The sequence below is a fragment of the Neoarius graeffei genome, chromosome 7 (assembly GCF_027579695.1).
Source record: "Neoarius graeffei isolate fNeoGra1 chromosome 7, fNeoGra1.pri, whole genome shotgun sequence".
In the NCBI taxonomy this organism is placed as follows: domain Eukaryota; kingdom Metazoa; phylum Chordata; class Actinopteri; order Siluriformes; family Ariidae; genus Neoarius; species Neoarius graeffei.
In genome coordinates, this window is record NC_083575.1 from 25,101,746 (window position 1) to 25,129,030 (window position 27,285).

At 42.9% G+C, this 27,285-nt stretch overlaps 1 protein-coding gene across 2 annotated transcripts in view; it reads left to right on the forward strand.

Annotated features, from left to right (window-relative positions):
- gtpbp2a (GTP binding protein 2a) overlaps positions 1 to 27,285 on the forward strand; it is a 55,069-nt gene that overhangs the window by 15,171 nt on the left and 12,613 nt on the right. The window contains exons 7-11 of one of the 2 annotated variants that reach the window (XM_060925442.1): positions 7,608 to 7,827; positions 8,051 to 8,186; positions 13,994 to 14,052; positions 14,143 to 14,314; positions 14,390 to 14,554. In XM_060925442.1, coding sequence (XP_060781425.1) covers positions 7,608 to 7,827; positions 8,051 to 8,186; positions 13,994 to 14,052; positions 14,143 to 14,314; positions 14,390 to 14,554 — 752 coding nt within the window. Of the gene's footprint in view, positions 1 to 7,607; positions 7,828 to 8,050; positions 8,187 to 13,993; positions 14,053 to 14,142; positions 14,315 to 14,389; positions 14,555 to 27,285 lie in introns of those variants that run through there. The other variant, XM_060925443.1, reaches the window with a different exon arrangement.

The window sequence follows — 27,285 nt, forward strand, 5'->3', positions numbered from 1 at the left end:
TGAACATTGATATAACAATTGCACTGATAATTAGTTTACAGTTATTACAACACATTGATTAATATTGATAATGATTATGAAAGGTGACAGTTGTTTTTCTGTGTTTAATGTAACGCTCTGATGATTGTATGACTGCATAAACAGGTTTATGCTGTTACCTGCTATAATGCAGAAGATACTCGAGAACTTCCTCAGCCAGCTGTATACTGTACGACACTCAGACTGATTTTGCTGTCGGACACAAAATCACACATCATCAAAGATAATCTTTGGGGATTGAAATAGTGCCGGCTAAGGTTGTTCAGCTGGTTCTACTTGCCGTTTATTGTTTTCGTTTTTGAAATGATTCATGGTGTTTTCTCCAGTAAACACCAGTCTTCTCCTTTGCTTCAGCTGTTTGCATGTCTAACAGTTGCCATTGATGCACCCTGTTGTTCACCAATTGTGTGAATTCTTCTTAAGGTTCGTAAAAAAACTATTGCAGAAAAGTTTTAAGTTGTCGTATTTATCGTTTTCTTTGTCAAGGTACAGTCTTAATTTTTCCATTTAGAGGTCTTGAAAAGGTCTTAAGTCTTTAAATTTGTACTTGAAAAATGTGCAGATACCCTGTAATTAGGGCTGTGCGATATATCGAATATACTCGATATATCGCCAAAAATTGTGCGCGATACATAAAATTATTATATCGTAACTATCGAGTATTTTATGGTCATCTTCCAACCTGCGTTTGTTCCGTGTTTGTTTAAAACCTTTTCCGGTGGTTTTCTCTCTGTCCCTCAGGCAGTAACGTGAGAGGCTGCCTAAGGGTAAAAAAAAAAAAACAACGTCACGCACTCGCCAACCAATCCCGGGCGACATCTCTGTGCTGAAAGGAACTCCCGGGAAGATTTTCTAGTTTCGGTTGTGTTGCCAGATTGGGCGGTTTTAAGTGCGCTTTGGCGGGTTTTGAACATATTTTGGGCTGGAAAACGTCAGCAGTATCTGGCAACACTGCCGGCGGGAAGATTTCCTACTTCCGGTTTACAGCGCTGACTCAGTTCGTGCAATCGCTGGTGCTGCATAGGCTACCGTGTAAGCTCTGGCAATTTCAGCGACAAATTAAAAATGGAAGCGGACAAATTGGTTCCTAAAAGAACTAGTAAGGGGTCAGCCATCTGGCATTTTTTTGGATATCGCGAGGAGGACGTGGAACAGCAAATGCCAGTTTGTAAAGTGTGCAAAAAAAACCCTGTCATCACGAAAGGCAGCAGCCGGAATTATACACATCTGAGAGGCAGAGCCAGAAAACATTCAGTTCAAAAGTGTGCAAAGAGAAAAATGATGTTTTGCAGATCTCTCTCTTCTCTCCCTCAATCTCTCTCTCTATTGTGAATGTTCCAGTGGTTCTCAGTAGTCAGGTTAATAGCTTGGAGATCTATTTTTTAAAATAATTTAATGAAAGAGCACTTTTCTTATTTAGGCTAAATGTCTCAGTGTTGAGCTTGCACTTTATTGGTTTGAGCTCTGAGCAGCTCTGTATTGTGTTGCCCCTTTGTTGCAATTTTCAAGATTGTTTTTGCAGTTTGTGCGACAACTTTGTTGAATAAAAATAGTCTTATTTCAATTAAATTGTGATTAATCACCAACATGAAAATTTAAAATGTGTTGTTGAAAACCACCTGTAAAGTTAACCAAGAATGTTATTTAATCTGCAGGGATTGTAGTGAAAACAGTAAAGAGTAAAAGTTAGATTTCATGGGGTCCTTTAGAGGAGATTTAAATATATCGAGATGTATATCGTGAAATGGAGAAAATGTATTGGGATATTCATTTTTTTCCCATATCGCACAGCCCTACCTGTAATACATAATATTACTTTAGGTAAAAACTTTTAAACCAGTACAATCTCTTCTTCAAAGTTTCACCAAATGGCTTGATTTATGCAATATAAAGGTCATAATACTGTATAATTTTGGTCGAGCAAAAACACAGAGCAAAAACATGGCTGAATCCTGAATGACTCAATTTTGTATAAATAGGGGACTACATACGTAGGCAGCAAAATGTAGTTTTTTTTTTTTTTCCTGCCATGGAAGTGCACTCGTATACCGAGGAGGAAGCCATTTGCATTACAGCCGTGAATGAGGATTCAAAATGGCGCCTCGGCTCAGTTTTCCCTTCGGGCGCTCTCGCTTTCTGTTAGAATTTGGTAAAGAAAAAAATAAATATATTATTTACCGGGCGGCACGGTGGTGTAGTGGTTAGCGCTGTCGCCTCACAGCAAGAAGGTCTGGGTTCAAGCCCCGTAGCCGGCGAGGGCCTTTCTGTGTGGAGTTTGCATGTTCTCCCCGTGTCCGCGTGGGTTTCCTCTAGGGATGGCGAAAACTAAAAAAAATCTTGACCGACCACTGAGCCTCATTGGTCGGTTAAAGTCGGTTAACCTAGGAGTTTTAACAGGGATGCAAACGGCGCGCCTTTTTCACGGCTCGTGCAGATCCGATTTTTTTTTTGGGGGGGGGGCGTTGGAGTGTGAATAATTTCATCAGAGTAAATTCTGTATTAAAATTACTACATAAGCAAATGCCGTTACAGTCCGTGAAAAAGTCGGCATCTGCGCCTTTAGTTTGTGTGGAGAGATCTGATCTGCAGTAACATGCATTGTTGGCTACAGACCGAAACATACTTTCAGAATGCACTGGCCAAGGCAGGACTAAACTCCATGTGCCTTCTAATAATAATAAAAAAAAAAAACAGAATGGTAATTTGTAAGCTAAAAAGCCTGTGTCTACACTTTTCTCTCGCCGAGTGGCAGCTGTGTTCAACTGGGGCGGGACATGACTGAATGGGTGTTTTCTTCTTCTGTCGATTTATTGGCGGTTAAGAATGGGTGTTTCTGATTTGTCAGCTGTCTTTAACTGGGGCAGGAGGGCGGGACATGACTGAATGGGTGTTTCTGATTTGTCAGCTGTTGTCCTTACACCGCATGGCATGGCCCAAGCGTTTACAAACACAGAATTCCAGGTTCTCCGCTCCAAAATCGGCAGCTTCAAAACGATTGATTTTTTTTTTTTTCACCAACAACTTAAAAAAAATTAACCGGTTGACGTTGATTCGGTCAACCACCGGTCAAACGGTCATCGGTTAACGTCCCTAGTTTCCTCCGGGTGCTCCGGTTTCCCCCACAGTCCAAAGACATGCAGGTTAGGTTAACTGGTGACTCTAAATTGACCGTAGGTGTGCGTGTGAATAGTTGTCTGTGTCTATGTGTCAGCCCTGTGATGATCTGGCGACTTGTCCAGGGTGTACCCCGCCTTTCACCCGTAGTCAGCTGGGATAGGCTCCAGCTTGCCTGCAACCCTGTAGAACAGGATAAAGCGGCTACAGATAATGAGATGAGATATTATTTACCAGCTTAAGGTCGGTCCGTATGGTGAAATACCGTGACCTCGGCCTTGAATACTGACCTCGGCCCAGAGGGCCTTGCTCAGTACTTTCAAGACCTCAGTCACGGTATTTCACGATACGGACCTCCCAGCTGGTAAATAACATCATCTTTTTGTGTGTGTGTGTGGTGGTGATCCACCTCTCGTTAAAATAAATAAATAAATAAAAACATGTGCTGTGTCATGACAGACAGGATAATGTTTGAGTTTAAAATTGTATAGCATGTAGGTTGTGGGTGTTTTATACAGACCTGGCAACCTGTAACTGAATCAGTGCAACCGGCCTGTCGGGGGACAGTGCAGGTGTTTTTTTGTTTTTTTAAATAAACCTAGAGGTGGATGATAAAAGATATAAATATTTCACACAGGACTGTTCGTCTGATAACAGAAACAAAGCTCTCTCTGCTCTTAATCTGTTCTGTTCTTTCAGGATTTATTGCGCATGTCGCTCCTTGTTGAGTGGTATAGGTCTTTTTTAAATGCCAGAGTTGTTTGAAACCAGTCTGGGTTTTCCGTGTCGAATAAGGAAGCGGCTTCACCTTTAAGAAAATCAAACACCTTCATGAAGGCACTAACTCGAATGCGAGGAGAAAAAAAAAGAGAGAGAGAGATTCTTAAGCAAACTCTTCCATCCTCACTTCCGACTTTGTTTTTGTAAAATACATTTTAAATACGATCGTGAATTTCTCTGGAGTTTCCAGGCTGAGCTCCTCTCCTTGTATTCTTTAACCACTCATTTCTTCGTTGTTCTTGAAGCATTTGCTTCCATTTGTTAACATTTTTCTTGATAGTGGGGAGACGGTAATGCCTTTTATCCATTTCTCTGTTTGAACAAGCAAAAATTAAACATATTGAAGACCGATTAAGCCTTGCTTGCATGAAAGACGGTGTCTGTCTGACCCTGGCTGTAATTATCACGTGATGCATGACGTCATGCACAAGGGGGTTTATAAACCATACGTGTACCATAGTACAACAGCGGGGGGGGGATATAAAATAACTTGCAAAGCAGTAAATGAAACCGAGACTAATGCCCCTTTTCCACCAAAGCAGTTCCAGGGCTGGTTCGGGGCCAGTGCTTAGTTTGGAACCGGGTTTTCTGTTTCCACTGACAAAGAACTGGCTCTGGGGCCAGAAAAACCGGTTCCAGGCTAGCACCAACTCTGTGCTGGGCCAGAGGAAAGAACCGCTTATGTCAGCGGGGGGGGCGGAGTTGTTAAGACCAACAACAATAGCAAGACCGCCAAAGCTGACATAACACCGGCTAACGTTGGCTCATAACAAAGGCTAACATAACCATCTCACATTCAGTGTAAGAGTCAAACCGTTATTAGGTTATTACCTGTCTCCTAGAACGTAATCGCCGTCCACACAAAACCTGTCGATCAACACAAACATATTGGATCTGCCGTTTTCTGATCCCAATGAAGCACCGTAAAGCCAGAAGCAACAGCTGTACAAACTCGAAGTCATCCATTATTATTGTTGTTGCATCGATGTTTGCGCCAAGGTTTATGCAAACGCAGCGACGTAAGTGATGTAATGACGTGGCTCCCCTGAGCACCCCGAGCTATGGAAAAGCAAACTGGTTCTCAGCTGGCTCGCAAGTTGAACGAGTTGTGAACCAGTACTAGCACTGGCCCCGAACCAGCCCTGGAACTGATTTGGTGGAAAAGCAGTATAAGAAAACAGCCAAGACATGGTGGATACGTAGTGAGGGATGCTTTTAGGAACTGAAATAAAAGATCAAAAAGCCTAATTTTTGTGGTGCTAGTCCGTAACGTATGCTCATTCCAACTTGCCCAGTCGGGCATGTCAGGGACATATCCCACTCGCCCGAATGCGTGTTTCACTTGGCAATCAGGCAGCGCTTAATGTTGAGCCCTGTTGATCATTGTGTTCAAGCAATGCTATCTCTACGACCTCCATGGTGGATTCAGAGCTGTATCAAAAGACCTAGAGCTGTTTCCAGGAAAACATTTGTCTGTATTGTAACATTTCAAATGGTGTTTTTGGTTTTTCCAAGTGTGTTTTGCATAACAAAACTGTGGCTTGAGGTCAGGAAGACGAGTGGCAGGAGGACGAAAACAGTATGTGTCGCAGTACGGAATCAATTTTGTGCCAAAATGTTCATACAATACTTTTGAAATATCAAACAAAAACGATAAATCAAAATTAAAAAAAAAAAAAATTTTTAAAGTAAATTTTTTTTAGACTGGCAAACAAATTATTCATGTAATCGTGCAAAATCTCAGTCTATTACTCTTCAGAAACCTTTTACTTTTGTTCCGCGTCTTTCTCAGTTTTGCTTGACGTAATTTATTTTGGTTGCGATTCCAGCTTTCTCGTTTGCGCTCCCTGACTTTCTGCTTGCAGTTTTGGCACAAACTTCACGTGTGGGTGGGCTGTCCAGGAACGCATTCCCATTGGCTAACTTGTGTTTGACTGACAGCTACGCTCAGCCATTCCCTACTCGGATTCTGGCGGACTGTTTGACGAGTGACCGATCCATTGACGGTAAACAAGGATCGAGTGGACTTCAGTGGCGACTATGATATTGAATTAATTCAATAAAGTGTCAGTACGGGACAAATGTGTTGTATGTGTTGCAGTAGTGCACATTATGCAGGTGTGTTTAACGTTAGCAAGACAGCTATTATATTGGGTAGTGGAGCGAAGGCTAACATTTGACTTGCCACGAAACGCCTGCATAATGTGCACTACTGCAACACATACAACACATTTGTCCCGTACTGACACTTTATTGAATTAATTCAATATCATAGTCGCCACTGAAGTCCACTCGATCCTTGTTTACCGTCAATGGATCGGTCACTCGTCAAACAGTCCGCCAGAATCCGAGTAGGGAATGGCTGAGCGTAGCTGTCAGTCAAACACAAGTTAGCCAATGGGAATGCGTTCCTGGACAGCCCACCCACACGTGAAGTTTGTGCTAAAACCTCAAGCAGAAAGTCAGGGAGCGCAAACGAGAAAGCTGGAATCACAACCAAAATAAATTACACCAAACAAAACTGAGAAAGATGCAGAACAAAATTAAAAGGTTTCTGAAGAGTAATAGACTGATATTTTGCACGATTACACAAATAATTTGTTTGCCAGTCTAAAAAAAAATAGTCAATTTTTTTTATTTTGATTTATCGTTTTTGTTTGATATTTCAAAAGTATTGTATGAACATTTTGGCACAAAATTGATTCCATATCGCAGTGGCTTCTTGTAAGGCGTTATAGGAGACATCAGGGTTTGTGGGTGTTTTTTAAATAAATACCTTCACATTAGATTTAGGGCGGCACGGTGGTGTAGTGGTTAGCGCTGTCGCCTCACAGCAAGAAGGTCCTGGGTTCAAGCCCTGTGGCCGGCGAGGGCCTTTCTGTGTGGAGTTTGCATGTTCTCCCCGTGTCCGGTTGGGTTTCCTCCGGGTGCTCCGGTTTCCCCCACAGTCCAAAGACATGCAGGTTAGGTTAACTGGTGACTCTAAATTGAGCGTAGGTGTGAATGTGAGTGTGAATGGTTGTCTGTGTCTATGTGTCAGCCCTGTGATGACCTGGCGACTTGTCCAGGGTGTACCCCGCCTTTCGCCCGTAGTCAGCTGGGATAGGCTCCAGCTTGCCTGCGACCCTGTAGAAGGATAAAGCGGCTAGAGATAATGAGATGAGATGACATTAGATTTAGAAAAACTATATATTGCTTTAGTCATCTCGAGGTTGCAGTATAGCTTTCCTTGATGATGCTTTCTTTAGTTAGTGGACGGGTGTGTTCTGTTCTGTTCTGACAGAAGTGTATTTGTCAACCCTGACATGACCTCTGTAGAGCCTCTCTGCTCTCAGAGCTGCTGTTCAAACGCACGTCTGTATGAATAGCTCACATAATACCATAGAATACAGACTGTTCCTGGACCAGCGTTTCCTTGTGCATTATGGATTATATAATATCCTTAGGGTAAGATCTACAATGTTTATGTAATTATATACAAAGTTTACATGATGTTTTTTGTTTTGGCCATGATTCTTCCTTACAATGACCGCAGCATGCACATGAAATATGTTACTCTTGAAATCATAAATGTGTTTTCGATTTCTGTGTTTTCCCATGAGAAGTGCTAAAGTTTAAAAAAAAAAGTGTATATAAATGTCATGTCACATGCACAAATGTGATCTTATTTTCAGTGGGCACCACGAGGGAGCACCTTGGTCTGGCCATGGCTCTGAAGGTGCCAATCTTCATCGTGGTCAGTAAGGTGGATCTGTGCACAAAAGCTACAGTGGAGAGAACTGTACGTCAGCTGGAGCGCGTCCTCAAGCAGCCTGGGTGCAACAAAATTCCACTCGTGGTGAATTGCGAGGACGATGCAGTCACGTCAGCCCAGCAGTTTGCGCAGTCTCCCAGGTATAATGAGCTTTAAAAAAAACGGCACAATAATAAGCACTTGTAACAGGATTCGACTGCTTTAAACCAGAATTGTTAGAATAGATTCGCTTTCATTGCATGAGGAAACCAACTGAAATAAGCTTTGCAGTGCTGAGGAGGTTTACTGCGTTTGCATTCTGAAACATGGCTGTCTGTACCCTGGCTCATATTAATTTTGGCTTTACGTTGTTGCTCTGTTTAGCATCACGCCGATCTTCACGTTGTCCAGCGTGTCGGGGGAGAACCTAGAGCTGCTCAAGGTGTTCTTTAACATCCTGCCTCCCCTCAGCAACACTAAAGAACAGGAGGAGCTCATGCAGCAACTCGCCGAGTTCCAGGTTCATATAACGAACGACGTGTCGTAGCCAAGATTTTACCAAGCAAATCCAGCGCATGCCTTAAAGCTAGACGGCCTTTCGATTTCATAAAATCGGTGAAATTTAATTCCCTCTGAAATTTGGTCAGCGTGATGCATGTGTACACTACTGTTCAAAAGTTTGGGGTCACTTTGAAATGTCCTTATTTTTGAAAGAAAAGCACTGTTCTTTTCAGTGAAGATCACTTTAAACTACCGTATTTTCTGGACTATAGAGCGCACCTGTATATAAGCCGCATCCGCTCTATTTTTTAAAAAAAAAATTTAAAAAAAGATATACAAGCCGCACCGGGCTATAAGCCGCAGATATCTATGTTGAAAAATTAGATATTTACTGCATGTACAGAACGATTTTGTACTGTAAATGTACATGTATGTACCTGAACAGATTCTTTCCGAACAGTGCCTTTTAACACGGCTAGACCCCGAAGCCGTTTGTTTTCAGGATAATGGCTGGCTGATGAAATTATTGGCTGGCTAGCTGACTCAGCCAAAACCTTAATGGCTGCTGCAGCCACCAAAATGTTTATGGCTACAAATGGCTGATACTGGACGTCACTGTGTGGCATATATCCGGGCGAACGGATCAAACAAATGGGGGGAATAAATAGCAAATTACCACAGGTCCCCTGGTCTCTTACTTCATTGTAAATATAAATCTAGCAAGATTGTAGTTCAATGCTAATAATAAGCTAATCTGGATTGTTCGAGGAAGGCATCTAGCTATCTACTCTCACTAGCAATGACCAGTGAAGGACTGGCAGCTATCTTACTATGATGAAAGTAGAGTGGTGGAGTACTTTTTTTTTTTTTTATCAATCTCGAAGTATGTGAATAGGGTTGCCACATCTGAGTTGTAATAAATGGGCACTACCACAAATATTATTACAAAAAATAATTTCATATAGGAATGATCTTATTTGGACGCCAATATTTTTTTTAACAATATTTTTTTTTTCTTTTTGACAGGTACCGGATCTTCTACTTCATTCTGTCCGACTCCCTCATCGTCTGTCTCTCCTCCCATTCCGTTTCCAAATCAAAATAATACAAATATAATCAATATAATTTCTCTCAGTCTGCTTCGTTGTTGTTTTAGCCTTTTCTCTGGAGAACTGAACTTTAAAAGTTAGACTACCGTATCAGACCAAATAGCCCTAATCCTTTGTTTTAATCACAAGAGAGAGGTGCTATGTTATTGGGAACTGATTTATTCATTTCTCACGCCAGTGTTCAGGCATTCTTTTTTGATATATTTAATGATTTATTTAATGATTCATTTATTGATGAAATTGGCCCAGGCTTTAGAACCAGCCTTTATCAGAATCAGAACATAGGAAGTAGACAGCCAGCCTACTCGCGCACCGACCAAGGGAACTCTCACCTATTGTTTGGTATTACGGTATTCCAGTATCTTTGATTTCGCGCGGCCGCCGTTGTATTGACCACGATCACCTAGCAACGGCGACTGGCTGCGTGCGCAAACATTCGGTGAGGCCACACAAGCAGCTGCCTACAATATGCCTGCCCGCTTACGTGAAAACTATTAATATGTTAAGTGGCTGCGAGAAACATTAATGATTTGTGTTTATTTCAATGGGGGATAATGTGAGGAAGTAAAAAAAACCGGGACAAAACGTGTCCCGGGAAGGTTATTCCATTTTCCTGGACATTTTCCATTTTCCACAAAAAAACCGGGACAATCCCGGAAAAACCTGGACGTGCAAACAAACAAACAAACAAAAAATACCTTTACGCTTTCCCTCAGCAGCGGCAAAGAATGCAGCCATCTCGTCGATATCGGAGTCGATTGATGCTCTGGGTGGGTTCCCGGGTTCCCCAGTGTATCGTGGTAACGGTGTGAGGGGCGGGAAGCCAGACAGGTAGTCACAACGGCAAGCTCGTGGTGGCTCTCTGTGCTGTGATATCAGTTCTAAATCTCTACAGTGTATGCCTATACGTCTCTATTGTGTTACTACTAGTGTGTACAGTTGATCATGTTTGTGTCACTTTTCTTGTAGCTCATGATGTGGATAAACCCATTATTTGATGTACACAATTCTTAGTGGCTCAGCCAAATTTTATTAGATAGCGGCTCAAATTGGCTTACAAAATTATTGGCTGGCGGCGGCTCAAATTCTAAATGGCGGTTTTAGCGGCGCCTGGCGGCGGCTTCGGGGTCTAAACACGGCAGCAACTTTGCTGATTAAAACGGAACAGAACCAAGAGAAAATAACCGGTATTTATTTACCTTCATTTCTCCTGTGTTTGAAACCACAAGTCACTTTAATCATCTTCGCTGGATTTGAAAATAATTACCAGTTAGTAATTTGTCGTGCGTGTTCTATCTGCTAAAGATCTGCTAATTCTTCTTTGCATTGATTTTTCGTCTCTCTTATTTTTGATTCTACTTCCGGTTAGAGCGCCCCTAGCGGTGGAAGAAAAATCCACAGAATAGCCGCACCTTTGTATAAGCCGCATGGTTCAAAACCTAGGAAAAAAGTAGCGGCTTATAGTCCAGAAAATACGGTAATCAGAAATGCACTCTATACATTGCTAATGTGGTAACTGACTATTCTAGCTGCAAATGTCTGGTTTTTGGTGCAATATCTCCATAGGTGTATAGAGGCCCATTTCCAGCAACTCTCACTCCAGTGTTCTAATGGTACAATGTGTTTGCTCATTGCCTCAGAAGGCTAATGGATGATTAGAAAACCCTTGTACAATCATGTTAGCACAGCTGAAAACAGTTGAGCTCTTTAGAGAAGCTATAAAACTGACCTTCCTTTGAGCAGATTGAGTTTCTGGAGCATCACATTTGTGGGGTCGATTAAATGCTCAAAATGGCCAGAAAAATGTCTTGACTATATTTTCTATTCGTTTTACAACTTATGGTGGTAAATAAGTGTGACTTTTCATGGAAAACACAAAATTGTCTGGGTGACCCCAAACTTTTGAACGGTAGTGTATTCTGTAATATCTCAAAATATCAGGCCATTCTGTGGCTGGGAAGTTATTTAATTTGAGGGGATTCCCGAGCAAATAATGTGCATGAAATCACTCACTTGGCGCAGACAGAGGAAGTCCGTGTGTGTGCGTGCGCAGGTTTACCTTTGAGCGTGCACTGACAGTTCCATCATTCTGTCGCTAAACGAACAGCTGATCACACCAAGGTGCTCGCTGACCGCCAGTATTTATTAGTTTGGTCCTGCATTTCCTTTCCTTCGCAACATGACCTTCTCGCTTTCCGTTACTGTAGCAGAGATGCCTACTAGTACGGATTGGCCGTATTTTGTACGGAAAAGTTACGTAAATACGATGTTACGGCAAACAGTGTTATTCTGTACGGAATTATTATAAAGTCTTAAATTCCAGTGAGTTGTTTTTAAATGTCCAAGCGACTTTTTCAATCCATGCACGATTCATGGCTAGGCTGTTTATTTTTACGACAACCACACATGCTGTGTGTGACGTGCAGATTCCGCACATTTGTTCGCGCTATTTTCGATACGGTAGAATGGCCGTGCATTACACCCAGTCAAAAGGGTAATGGATACGCGCACTGCGAACTGTGTAGAACTGACATTAACATCACTCATGGTGGTCGCGATGACTGCACGCGGCATGTCAACTACAAAAAAAAAGCATATGGAGTATGCTGAAATGGCGAGTCAGGCGGAAAGTAAATCTGGGGGTATCCAGCAGTTTTTTACGGAATCTGTGGATGAAAAGACACGGAACGTGACACACGCTGAAGCGGTGATGGTTGACCGATGCTTGGAGTTGAACTTGCCGATTAGTGCCCTGAAATGTGAGTTAAACTTATTCAGTTTCTTTTTCCATGTCTGATTTTTATTCACTGAAATATCAAACACTGGCTGGACTTCTTTAATTCAAAGTCTTTTCAGTGTTGCAAGTGCAAATGTACATGTAGTATGATCAAAAACAGAATTTTATGATTAGTGCTGTTGGGATTGTGGCAAAAAATTGATCATTCCACTGTTTTAAATACAATTATAAATGTCATTTTATTCAATGTCTCTTCTGAAGCATTATGCTGAAGTATTTATATACTGGGACATTAAGGGCGTATTCACACCTACGTTGTTTGGTCCGGACCAAACGAACCAAATTTCCCTTGGTCCGGACCTTTTGGGTTGGTCTGAATACAAACCACCGAACTCTGGTCCGGACCAAACAAGCGGACCGAGACCGAGCTGCAAGGTCGGACTCGGTCCGGACCAAAGGAACCCTGGTGCGGATCTTTTGGAGGTGTGAAAGTAGACCGGACCTAATCCGACAGTTTTGCTTTTTTGTACCTCGGGAGCTTCCGTCGTTTGTCGAGCATTATGGGAAACAGAGTCTTGACACTCCACCGCAAAGCGCAAACACTGTTTCGGTTGTCAAGGGAACCTTACAACAGTCGTTCAGTCATTCAGACCAGTGGTAGGCTAGACTACAGAGTACAAAAAATGAGTAGGGGGCAAACGTGGGCCGAGGAAGAAACGCGTACCCTTGTGGATATATGGGCAGATGTCCACATATCTGAGTTTTTGGAGAGAACACACAAAAACGCCGACGTGTTTGCTGTATTCAGTGAGAAAATGAAGGAGAAGGGGTTCACGCGCTCCCCAGAACAATGTCGGCTAAAAGTGAAGAAACTCCGTCAGACCTACGTTAAAATCAGGGACATTCTTTCAAAAAGTGGCGGTACTAGCGACTTGCGTGAAGAGCCAGAACTGTCACAACATGATGTGCGCTCATCAGCGCTATCCTCCGTGACTACTTTTGGACTTAACGCTTTGTGCGCGTGTCGTCTCTGACCAATAGCTGAACGACCTCAGGGCGCGTGGCTTTGTTGACAGATTTTGGTCCGCTTACTAAAATGTACAGTGTGAAAGCGAACCGCACCAAAATGAAAAAATAAAAAAAACATTTGGTTCGGACCAAAGCAAGTGAACTATCCTGGTCTGAATACACCCTAAGATAACAATGTTGGACTCTCTTTGGCATGAAATAAGAAATTTTTTTTTAATTTTATTAGAATCCGTTAACAGGTAGAACATTTTGCCAGGCAATATAATATAATACTTTTGAGGAGTTACATTCCATACCAATGATTGGTAGTCAACCGTAATGTCTGCAAACAGGGAACACTATTGTATTTATAAAAATGTGATGTATTGTATGCTCTAGAAATTTGTTGAGTGGAAATTCAGTTGAGATGGCTGCTCGCGACTTGTTTATTCAATTCACACAAAACAGTTCTTTTTAATAATTTTAAATGTTAAACATATTGGTATATACACCTCTTTATAATGGAAATGTGCATAAATTAATGTTACTGAAAGTCATTCCAAAATACTGAAAAATGTTTTCAAGAATACTGAAATTCAAAATTTGAGGTAGGCATCTCTGCTGTAGTCAGTCTTTCACGTTTCATTCGCGTCCTCTATTTTTCTGTCCTGTTTCAAATCTGTATCCCGCAATGCCTTTGCGCGAACGAGGAAAGCCCACCACATGATGCATGACTTAGTATCTTTAATTGGATCATTGTTCTATTTAAAAAATAACAGTAATAAAAATTGGAAGTCTGTGATTCGAATTCAGTAGCTTTCGGTCCACTAAACAAAAATAATTGGGTGTCGGGAAAAATTCTTTTTATGACCTACACTTAATCTGAAAAGGCTGTCTAGCTTTAATCCTTTTAAAAGAATCCCTTCTCCCCCAAGTACTCAAGATTTAGACCTGCTTTTATTTGTCCTGCAGGTTGATGAGATCTATACCGTGCCTGATGTTGGGACTGTAGTAGGTGGAACTCTTTACAGGTAATAACATGGACTGCGTTTTGAGGCATCAAGGTTGTAGAAATCAGTGTTTTTATTAATCGCGTCCTAATCCACTTTGCTTCGGTGCAGCGGTATCTGCCGAGAGGGGGAGCAGTTAGCGGTAGGGCCGATGGACGACGGCCAGTTCCGCGATCTCACGGTGTGCAGCATCCAGAGAAACCGCTCAGCATGCAGAGTGCTTCGAGCGGGACAGGCAGCTACACTGGCACTCGGCGAGTTCGACCGCTCGTTATTACGAAAGGTTTGTGTCTGTGTGCAGAGTACGATTTGCGTAAAGGGCTTGTGCTTATATATATACATGCTCGTTTTGCTTTAGGGAATGGTGATGGTGAGTCCGGAGATGAATCCCACGATCTGCTGGATGTTTGAAGCTGAGATTGTACTGCTTTTCCATGCTAAGACTTTCCACAAGGGCTTCCAGGTGACTGTGCATGTGGGCAACGTAAGACAGACAGCCACAGTGGAGGCTCTGCAAGGGAAGGTGAGATTGTTTGTGCTCTAAGCGGGTTTTTTTTTTTTTTTGAGTGCAATGTTATTGAGCATACAAGGTGCACAGATGTCCATTTACTTATCTGGGTTTCACATGACGTCACATCCGCCTCATTAGTTATTCAAAACTTTAGCTGGTGCTCAACCAAAACTCAGTTGACAAAGCGTTTGTATGGAGAAGGTGCATTGCTTGCATTAAAGTAGTTCTAGAATTTTAGAACCCACTATTGATGAAAATGTAGTATAAGGATATATATTCAATGTATGCAAATTAAAAATAAAAAATTTCCCCATCAAAGGGGTGTATTTGAGCGACAAAACCGAGCTTCTGGGAAGCATTTCCTGGAAATCCCAGTCGGGAGTCACGTGACCGATGACGTAGTAAATTGACCAGGATGGCAGCATCCAGTATAAACACAAGCGAAATGAGTGAATCAGACAGCGATTATTCAGACGAAATTGCGTCTGAAGACGAAAGTGAATCGTGTTCCAGTCGAGGTGAGTCGATGCACAACATTTTTTTCTACTAAATCAGAGGTCTGGGCCGAAATGTGCGTCGTGATCGGCAGTATATTTGGGGCGAACCGATGGCGTTCAAGCGGCCTTTCCAACAACACGGAAATGACTGCAGCTGTCAAAGTCTGCTTTGTGTGCGTTCGGAGCTTGGGGAGAAGAAAAATGCGGGCCTGAATGGGGACAGTCACGGCTGTATCGTAGAAGTGCAAAGCAGGAACTCGTCCAGGGATCGTCTAGTTCTTGTTTAGTTAAAGAACCCTTTAATTGTCCTAAAGGTTCGGGAAGCTCGTTCAAAGCGCGCCTCAAGATTCTCCCATGGACTATAAAAACCACTTTTCCCTTTACACTCACCAGCATAAATATGTGCACTAGCCTTCAACTAGCACCAGTCTGCCCTCGTCCGCTTTACTTGCCGGTTCCACTCAGCGAGATCGTATCCATTATTCTGATCAGGATCAGGGAACTGATGCAGAGATACTCTGTCTTTGTTGGTTTTAGAACAGCCGTACGCGACACACTTTTTTACCATCGTATACAGTGGAAATAATCCGTAGATCTGCGAATTGTCACTCAGTCACAGTATGTACAGGAAGTGAGCTGTCTAGCTTGTCAATTTACTATGTCATCGGTCACATGATCACGGCACGATGTTTTGCTCATGGGCTATCGCAGAAAATCCTCTATAAAATCATTACGGATAAACATTTTTTAGTGATTTTTTTTTTTTTTGTAATATACTACAAATATCCGGAGATCAGGTCGTCGAGGCCCCTGCCTTCGACTGCCACCCAATCCACATTGCACCAGTCCCCTACTGCTACCTCTGTGGGTGGTGAACCCACAGGAGGTCGGGCCCACGTCACCTCTTCGGGCTGAGCCCGGCCGGGCCCCATGGGCAAAAGCCCGGCCACCAAGCGCTCGCATACGAGCCCCAACCCCGGGCCTGGCTCCAGGGTGGGGCCCCGGCTGCGTCATCCCGGGCGACGTCACGGTCCTCGGATTTTTCTCCATAGGGGTTTTGGTGAACTGCTCTTAGTCTGGCCTGTCACCTAGGACCTGTCTGCCTTGGGAAACCCTGACAGGGGCATAATGCCCCCGACAGCATAGCTCCTAGGATCATTCAAGCACACAAACCCCTCCACCACAATAAGGTGGCAGTTCTAGGAGGGACTGTGTCTCTCGGCTGGCCTGGGAACGCCTCGGTGTTCTTCCCGAGGAGCTGGCCGAGGTGTCTGGGGAAAGGGAAGTTTGGGCTTCCCTGCTTAGACTGCTGCCTCCGCAACCCGGTCCCGGATAAAGCGGAAGAAGACAAGACGAGATACTACAAATGTTAGTATTCATCGTTACATGCAAAGGCGATTTTCAAATTCTAAAACTACTTTAAAAATGCCTTACGCTTGCGTTGTTTTAGGTTGTTCGAATCGATTAAACCGTGAAACTGATAAGTTTCTTCAGGGTTCCCCATGAACTAATTTAAAAAAAAAAAAGGGTGAACGAACACAGGATTTCACAAAAAGATGTTGAAAAAGGTGGCTTTTGAACCTCTCACTGAAATCGAAGGGAGTCGAGTCGAAGCATGCTCGAGTTTGCAGTGATCACTTGGTGAAAGGTTTGTATCCCTCTCAGCTATGGCCTTGGGGCCCGTTTACACGAGGACGCTGTCGGGTAAAAACGACTAAATATTTTATCGGAAGTGCCTTTCGTCTACACGGGGACGGCGTTTCCGAGGCTGAAAAATGGAAAAAATTGAAAACGCCTTCTAGAGTGGATAAGTTAAAAACAGCCCCCGTTGCATATCCGTCTAAACTACCCAATACGCGAAACTCTGCTCGAATCTGCTCACGTCGGGTACGCGTTTACGTCATACATATGTCATATACTGTACATGCCAGCCCGGGAAGTAAGAAAGTAAGTAAAAAAGTAAGAGCATGTCTGATTACATCGATCCAACGGACCTTCAAGCTGCTCTGGCAGCTTTAATAAACGTCCAGGAGTCCTTCGAACATCTATACCGAATCTGCACATATACCGTTAATGAACAGAGGCGGGTATAGTATGCTCTTAGTTTCTTACTTACCATAGCCAGAGTAGTCAAAGTTTTCGCGGCGCAGATGTGCAGATCAGACAAGACGGAAGACGTTGCGCATGCGTGCAGACATAGCGGAGGTCTTTCACAGCACCACCTAGCCGCCTGGCATGCACATCCAATTGAATTCCACACATTTATGCGTCACCGTATAGACGCAGATTTCCTCCTTGAAAACGGTCGTGTAGACGCGGAAAAAAGTGAGAACGAAAACGGACTTTTGCGTTTTTGTTTCAGACCGTCCCCGTGTAAAGTGGGCCTCAGTGGTTTTTTTTTTTTTTTTTTTTTTAAGTACTTTTCTTGCTATGTGGTGTTATTTTACGGTACTTTTTTATATTTTTATATATATATATATATATATATATATATATATATATATATATATTAAAAATATACAGCGCCCTCCACAATTATTGGCACCCCTGGTTAAGATGTGTTAAAAGCCTTAAAATAAATTCTATTTTTATTGCAGAAGCATAATCTCTCACTGAAAATTGTAGAAAAATTTAACCTTTAACTCATGTGAATTTAAAAAAAAATAATCCCTGACTAAGAAATAATTATCTCATCTCATTATCTCTAGCCGCTTTATCCTGTTCTACAGGGTCGCAGGCAAGCTGGAGACTATCCCAGCTGACTACGGGCGAAAGGCGGGGTACACCCTGGACAAGTCGCCAGGTCATCACAGGGCTGACACATAGACACAGACAACCATTCACACTCACATTCACACCTACGGTCAATTTAGAGTCACCAGTTAACCTAACCTGCATGTCTTTGGACTGTGGGGGAAACCGGAGCACCCGGAGGAAACCCACGCGGACACGGGGAGAACATGCAAACTCCACACAGAAAGGCCCTCGCCGGCCCCGGGGCTCGAACCCAGGACCTTCTTGCTGTGAGGCGACAGTGCTAACCACTACACCACCGTGCCGCCCCAGAAATAATTATTTCTCATAAAATCACCTGTTCCACGATTATTGGCACCCATAACAATTCCTAGAAAATAAATGTAATTGAAGCATTTCTGTCACTTCTACTGTAGTTTGTAAAGTTGATCAGAGTATCTAGGAACCTTTTAATTAGTAATTCATCACATCCTGTTTCCCTGGGGCAGTGTTTTTCAACCACTGTGCCATGGCACACCAGTGTGCCGTGAGAGATCGTCAGGTGTGCCGCGGAAAATTGTTCAATTTCACTTAATCCGTTCAAAAAATATTTATTTTATAAATAATCTCATTGTTGAGTGTCTGTACCTGCAATGTAGTGGCTGGCTAAGTAATTAAATACTCTTCCAAGCCAGTGGGTGGCAGTAGGTTGTGCAATAATTATTCATTTAAGACAAATTAAAGATGCACGGGAGAAGTTGCAGTAGGTTATAATGCAACAGCAATGGATAAATTTTTGAAAAGGAAAAATGCAGACTATGAACTGGGTACTGGACAAAATTCAAACCCAGATGAAGTGCCTAGTAGGAGTGGTGATCAAAAGAAAACGAAAACCGTGAGCTCGAGGCAGTACAGCGAAGGTTATCTTTCGTTTGGATTTACTTTCACTGGGGATCCGGCTGCACCGACTCCGTTATGCTTGGTGTGTGGGGAAAAGCTATCCAACGGTGCCATGGTCCCAAGCAAGCTTAAACGTCATCTCCAAACAAAACACCTGTCACTTCAAAACAAGACCACGGACTATTTTGTTCGCTTGCGTGAACAAACCGAGAAACAGGTAACTTTCATGAGAAAAACCACAAAGGTGTCTCAGAGAGCTCTCAAAGCTAGCTACTTAGTAGCTGAACTCGTAGCTAAAACAAAAAAGCCACACACTGTTGCAGAGACATTAATACTACCTGCCTGCAAAGCCATTGTGACCGAGATGCTCAGCCCTGACGTGGCTAATGAAGTAGCTAAAGTTCCTCTCTCCGATAACACAATTGCCAGACGTATTAGCGACATGTCTGCAGACATCGAAAGCGTTGTTTTGGAAAAGATGCGCATCAGTGGGAAATTTGCAATGCAACTTGATGAGTCCACGGACATTAGTCGACATGCTCAACTCTTGGCCAATGTGCGTTTTGTGGATGGGGACGTAATCAGAGAAAACTTCCTATTTTGCAAAGCATTGCCAGAAAAAAACAACAGGTGAGGAAATTTTTCGGGTCACATCAGAATACCTTGAACAAGAGGGGCTTAATTGGGAAAACTGCGCGAGTGTCTGTACTGACGGTGCAGCAGCTATGGTCGGCCGCACCAAAGGCTTCGTTAGCAGAGTAAAAGAGCGACACCCAGACGTGGTTGTTACGCACTGTTTTTTGCACCGTGAGGCGCTCATTGGTAAGACTTTACCTGCAGACCTAGCTCTTGTTTTGGATGATGTTGCGCGCATGGTAAACTTTGTAAAGACAAGACCTCTGAAAAGTCGCATATTTGCATCTTTATGTGAGGAAATGTGAGCGGAGCATAAAGCCTTATTGCTCCATACGGAAGTCCGATGGTTGTCGCGCGGCAAAGTGCTGGCTCATGTATATGAGCTGCGGGAGGAACTAAAAGTGTTTTTGACTGATGAGAGGTGCGATGACGCAAAGCTGCTTGCAAGTGATGAGTGGTGTGCAAGGCTGGCTTACATGGCAGATATGTGTCAGAAAACAGAATCCAGGGACACATGTCGGCCCGGGGGCATTTTGAGTTATTGACCGATTCAGAAAGTACAGTTTCTAAGCTTTCCAGTGATGCCTTCCATGTGGAGATCTGACAATATTTGAAGAATGTGTGGCCTTTTGAAAGTGTATACTTCTTAAAACAGAAAAGGGAGAAAATCGCCCTCAAAGTTTTCCATCTCCGCTACTCTGGGTGCAGGGCGGGCACATAATGCTGCTCATCTGCATGATATTAAGGAAAGCCCTACCCCCTACTAGCTAGCACGATACTACTTTCATGTAAATAAAGATCACCACGTCAATTTTCCTTCCATGCAAAGTATGCCCAAAACAATTATGAAGTACAAAAATAAGTCCTAAAGTATACTTTAACGTTTTGTGGTTGAAAAATTACTCACACCGTAAGAAAGAAAGATAGCACGATGATTACACAACTAACACAACACTAGTTTCATGTAAAGCCTCGGTCACAACCGGCCGTACCATGCTCCTACAGCCGGTCTACACGCAAAAAACCGCAAGAAACACACGGAGAGCGCGCATGAAACGCACGAGAGCGCGCGTGTGACGTGCTGATTTTCGAGCCGCAGACCGGCCACAGAGGTTCTTTGTCATGTCAAACAAACTCTACGGGCGCTTACGTTTTTTTTCAGGTTGCAAGACAAACTTACGGCCAACGCGCGTCTTTCTCCGTGAACAAAAAAAAAAAACGCAGCAATTTGGGAAACGCCAAAAATCACACGGCCAAAAACCAAACCACAACACTCTCGGTTACATGCAAAAATGACCACACAGCCTTAGATTAATAAACTCACCCCATCAGAAAGAGAAACGGCGCCTTGCACACACCAATGCCTCCGATGGAAAGTAGTCCTAGAACGGTCCGTGTATCATCCGATCATTCAAGTATTCCATTCAATCTGGAAAACGAGGTTGCGGTTTTTTTTGCTAGAAATGGTTATCTCCGATGTAAATACCGTGTGTCTGTTTGCTTCGCGGTGTTTCAGCTCCTCTGCGCTCTGTTTAGTAACTCATTCCATAGTGAAATTAGATGCCTGTATGCAGCTAAGTAGCCATGCGCTCAACTCGTATCATACAGCTGATTCGCGAAAAAAAAAAAAAAAAGACTTAAATCATCATGTGAATGGCTCATATGGTAATTTACCCACACCCCCCAGCAGGCTACAGTCCTGACAAAAACGAGACAATTTGCAACAAAAAATGTATGATTTTCCAACAAAACAATCTATTATCTGAAATACTGATTGCATTCTTCAAGATCTCAACTTGGACATGATGGAAAAAACCAAAAATCACAAATTTCGAAAAAAAAATGCTTCTTTTGCGATTATCTCGGATTCGTTTCGGCCGACATGCGTCCCTGGATTCGGTGAGGGGTCACACATATTTCAGCATCTAAACGAACTGAACACGCGAATGCAAGGCCAACATGAAAACCTGCCCACAAGCACAGACAAAATGAATGCTTTCCGTTCAAAGGTGCACCTCTGGCAACATCTTGAAAGTGCCAACCTTGACATGTTCCCCCTCACCCAGAAATGGTGAGGAGATGTTAACACTGCTGCACTGTGTGAGGTAATAGGCAAACATTTGAAAACACTGGAGAAGTTATTTTATTTCCCCTCCACCTTCACTGAATGCCTTGACTGGGTCAGGGACCCATATAGCTCAGCAACAATTTTTGGAAAGGACATGACTTTGCAGGAGCAACTAATTGAACTAAAACAAGACCGTGGTTTCAAACTAAGCTTTGCTGATCTACCTTTGGACAGTTTTTGGTTGACTGCTGCCAAGGAGTTCCCCATTCTGGCAAACAGGGCTATTTCGACACTGCTCCCGTTTTCCACAACATATTTATGTGAGCTGAGCTTCTCAAGCATGACTGCTATGAAAATGAAAAACAGAGAAAGACCGAGAGCTGTTGAGGAAGAGCTTCGTGTGTGCCTTTCTTCAGTTCCTGCCAGGATTTCAGCTTTGTGTTCATCTAAACAGGCCCAAGTTTCACACTGAGCGAGTGTTAACAGGTTAAAAGGCTAAATTGTCATTATACCGTATATGCTGCATTTGGCTACAATGTGTCATTTTTGTAATTTTTTTTTTTTTTTGGTGTGCCTCAGGATTTTTTTTCATGTAAAAAATGTGCCGTGGCTCAAAAAAGGTTGAAAAACACTGCCCTGGGGTATAAGTATGATGTGACACAGAGGCCTATTTCTCTTATCCACTCTTCAACATGGGAAAGACAAGAGAACACGCCATTCAAGTAAAGGCCAATTTATGCTGACAACCCAGTCCTCGCAGACGGCGTCACAGATAGCGTCTGCGTAGCCCCCCCACCTTCGCAGACGCTCTGCGCGCACCTCCCAAAAATTGTGACCACCGCAGAAGCCTTGCAGACAGCGTCGCAGACAAGAGGGCTCTGATTGGTCCACTCTACATCCGCTGTACACGCACTTCCGCTTCCCTACTTTCCCGGTTTGGTTTGTTTTCACGACCGCCATTTTTAAAAACACGAGCGAAGATGGCGCAGCATGAAGAGCGGTTGATTGAGGAAGTACGTACATCTATACGACTCCAGTTCTAGTCATTATAAAAAAAAAAGTTCTAGTCATTATAAGTAACCGGAGGATAAACACTCCACTAACCACACCCACCAACTACTTCTAGCGATTTCGCGCCCCCTTGCGTTGTGCCGGTGAATAACATCGCGCACGCCTATTACTCCCCGCTCAACGATAAATTACAACTGTCTGCGAAAAGCTATCTGCGAAAGCCTTGTCGCAAGAGCATGCAGAGGCCTTAAGGCAGATGTGTGTCGACCTTCATAAGTCAGGCAATGGCTACAAGAAAACAGCCGTTCGCCTACACCTGCCCATATCTACAGTCAGAGGAATCATCAGGAAGTTTAAAACAACTGGAACAGTGGCAAACAAGCCTGGACGAGGATGCAAGTTTATCTTATCTTGCCACCACGCACAGTGAGGAGGATGGGAAGGGAAGTAAAAAGTTCTCCAAAGCTCACGGTTAGAGAATCGCATCAAAGAGTAGCATCTTAGGATCACAAAGTCTCCATAACGACCATCAGGCGCTATCTACATGCCAACAAGCTGTTTGGGAGGCATGCACGGAAAAAGCCTTTTCTCACTTACAAGCATAAATGTAAACGTCTGGAGTTCGCTAAGCGGTACTGGTACCGTGTGCTTTCGTCAGATGAGACCAAGATGGAGCTTTTTGGCAACAAACATCACAAAAGATGAGTATGTGGAAAAGCACCTCATGCCCACTGTGAAGTATGGGGGAGGATTGGCGATGCTGTGGGCCTGTTTCTCTTCCAAAGGCCCCGGGAACCTTGTTAGGGTGCATGGCATCATGAACTCTCTGAAATACCAGGACATTTTAAATCAAAATCTGGTGGCCTCTGCCCGAAATCTGAAGATGGGTCGTCACTGGGTCTTTCAGCAAGATAATGACCCTAAACATGTGGCCAAATCGACACACACATGGTTCACCAGACACAAAATCAAGCTCCTCCCATGGCCATCTCAGTCCCCAGACCTCAACCCAATTGAAAACCTGTGGGGTGAGCTGAAGAGGAGAGCGCATAGGAGAGGACCCAGGACGATTTAGAGAGATTGTGCAAAGAGGAATGGTCGAAGATCCCTCTCTCTGTATTCTCCCATCTTGTGAAATGTTATAGAACAGGGGTTTTCAAAGTGTGGGAGAGTCGGCCCCCCCTCGGAGAGCAAATAAACAATAGCGCCCCCCCCCTTACAATTTTTGTTGTTGCTATACTTAATGTTCCATTCGTATTTTTAAAAAAATGGTTGTTGTACACATTATTTTTTTCTTTTTCACACTTTAAACATCTGTGCTTTTTAAAACATCTTGTTTTACACATTTTAAACATCCCATAGCATCGTTAGCTAGCACCTCTTGGCAGACAACACACTGTGGCAGTGGAGCATCTTCAGATCCAGTCCATGAAAATCCAAACTTTAAATAATCATGGTCATACTTCCTTCTTTTTTCAGTCCCCCCAGGATTCCGCGGGCCTTTTGTGTGATTGTTGCGGGCTAAAATGTCTGATGTTGCGGGGGTTTTCCAAAAAAAATTGCGATGAAAGTTGGTGTTTTTTAGGTTTTTGTTGCGATTACATTGCGGGAGGAAGTGAAAGTTGCGAGAAATTATTGCGATTTTCTCTTTTTGTGATTAAAATTGAGTGATATGTTAAATATTAAGTTATTACTGAAAAACTATTGATTAAAAAAAACAAAGAGAAATGGTCCTATAAACAACTTTACCAATATAAAAGATTAGCAGGACTACAAAAATGCAGAAAAATAGGCTTTACTTATCCAAATGCACCTGTTGGTTCAAAAGTTAAAGTGCATAGAACCTCACAGCACAACATGAAGTTACCTTAAAATATAATATAATTGCCTCAGCTTTCATGTAAGAAAAAAAAACTATTAATACTAGTACTGTGTGCAGGCAGTCTCTCCTGAAGACTAAATTAAACACTAATTATAAACTAATAAAATAAATGGCTCAGGCTTCATAGAAGAAAAAAACAATTTGAACAGAATCTCACAGTATGATGCTGAAGCTACCTAAACAATGGAAAATAAAATACCATTTTGGCAAAAATGTTGGCATCCATTAATTTCTTGTATTAAGTAAAAAAAAAAAAAAAGTGCACACAGTCCTTCACTGTAAACATAACACACTTTCAGTGTTGCCAGATACTGCTGACGTTTTCCAGTCCAAAATATGTTCAAAACCTGCCAAAATGCACTTGAAATCGTCCAGTCTGGCAACACTGCGCGCATGCTGCTTCTCTTGAACACACAGAAGTAAGGCGGAAGGTAGTTTGTCGACGTCCCCTCAAGATGACGCCAACGATTGGTCAAATTTGCGGGAAAGTTGCGGTGATTGGATATAATTGCAACACCGCCCTGAATTCGCGGGGATTGGTTGAATTTGCGCTGAAGTTGCAAATCGCAACATCCTGGAGGCTCTGTTTTTTTGCTTGGCCCAGACTTTGTCTCCTCACTCACTGTAGCTTTAGGTACTAAAAACCGATCCATTTTGTCTCTCACGTTGCGCCCCCCCCCCCCCCCCGAAGAACTCTGGCGCCCCCCGGGGGGGGGCGCGCCCCACACTTTGAAAAGCCCTGTTATAGAAGATTAAATGCTGTCTTGTTGGCAAAAGGGAGTTGTACAAAGTATTAACATCAGGGGTGCCAATAAATGTGGCACACATGATTTCATGTAAAATAATTATTTCTTAATGTGGGATCCCCCCCCCACTGAATGCACTTGAATTAAAGGTTGGATTTTTTTTTTTTGCATTGTTGTCCTATATTATTTAAAAAAAAAAAAAGAATTTATTAGAAGCCTAAGAACATATCTTAACGAGGGATGCCAATAATTGTGGAGAGCGGGGTATGTATGTCACGAAGCGCTAAAGTCCCTAGCTCTTTCTTTGTTTCCTCCTCACAAAGTCTATATGCATGAAGGTGGCAACAAAATCCTTCCCCAGCCGTACAGTTACAGTGTGCCGTGATCACTTCTCCGTCTTGTTTAATTAAGATCCAGGTCTTTAAAGGGGTTTCTGATGATCTTTGTGAATGATTTACCTGAGAGATAAGCGCCAACACAAGTGAGAATCAAGCGAGCTGTTTGTTTACACTTCAACTTGCAGTGCTTCGTTGTAAAGACGTGAATAAAAAGTTTTTAAAAAAATACACGGGCAAAAACAATACAGGATTCATTCGGCAGCGACTTGATAGCGAGGTCCTTTACCCAGCCGTGTACAAAAAAGCTGTAAGCCTCCGTACTCTTCCACGCTTTCATCTGTTTTGCGGTGTAGAAGGACGTCTGCAACAGCAGATAGTTCGAGATGTCGGGGAACTCGACTGAAGGGTAGTTTTCGAGATCGTATGACAAATCCTTCTTTCCCAGACTGTACGGGTCGATTCCATTGCACACAGCAACCTTCTGAGAATATCTAAAGCCAGCAGTGGCTTCTAGATTACGAGCATACTCTGATAATTTATCGCTAGTTGTTTGCACTACGACAGCCGTTTAGACCACCAGCTATTTCACTTCCGGTAAAACCGCTAAGAAAAGTCACATAACTGAAACCCAGCAATAGTAACCATCAGGGTTTCCGCAGAGTCTTAAAAAGTCTAAAATTTGATAATCCTAATTTAAGGCCTTAAAAAGTCTAAAATACGAGCATATTTTGCATTGTAGGTCTTAAATGTAATTTTGTGAAGTCTTAAATCCTTACGTCCATTTACCCCATTTGCTTTTTTTTTTTTTTTGTTAAATGCGTTTGTGATATTCATAATTAGTCATATAGGCTAGGCCTACTTAGTATCAGTAGGCTACGCTGCAAACTACAAATGAGACACAGTGGAATCCGGTGTCTAGCCCGGTTGGCATGGTGATGCACAGGGCATGGTACGCGCGCATTTAGACAGTAGAGCCTAAAAGAAGCGAGGGGGAGTGTCACGGTTTGTAGCAAAATGGGCAAATGCAAGTTTAACGACTGCTGGCTTGAACGCAATGATTTCGTAGACTGGTTAAAACGTGTACCAAATAATCCGTTTGAGGCGTACTGCACATTGTGCAAAAGAACACTCGAACTCGGCACCCTGGGTGTAAAGGCACTGGAATCGCACGCGAAAGCGGAGAAGCACCAGGCTGCCCATAAAAGTCTGCAACAATCGCATGCCATCACTCAATTTTGTTCACCGTTGTCAGGTCCAAGCACATCTCGAGACGGTGTATCAGCTAACTCCGTGCAAACTGTAACGTTACAACACACAAACCGTACGGAATTGAATGCCTCATCCTCAAGTGATTTGCGGGATGTCTTTGGCTCCACTGCAACTTTAAAAGCCGAAGCGTTGTGGATTTTAAACACGGTGACAATGCATCACTCATATAAAAGCAATGACAAGATTGGGGAGCTTTTTCAGGCCATGTTTCCCGATTCTAACATTGCCCAAATGTTCTGCTGCGGCTGGCAGAAGAGGCAGAGAGCAAGGCTGGTAGCCGAATGGCCCAGCTCCTTTCAAAATCGAATGCCCTTAGGAGGGCTTGTAAAGAAAAAATGCTTGAGTTGAAAGGATTAGAGGAGGAGGTTGCAACCAAAGGAGCAGAGCTCAGATACCTGTACAGTGGTGTTTGAAAATTTGTGAACCCTTTAGAATTTTCTATATTTCTGCATAAATATGACCTAAAACATCATCAGATTTTCACACAAGCCTTAAAAGTAGATGAAGAGAACCCAGTTAAACAAATGAGACAAAAATATTATATTTGGTCATTTATTTATTGAGGAAAATGATCCAATATTACATATCTGTGAGTGGCAAAAGTATGTGAACCTTTGCTTTCAGTATCTGGTGTGACCCCCTTGTGCAGCAATAACTGCAACT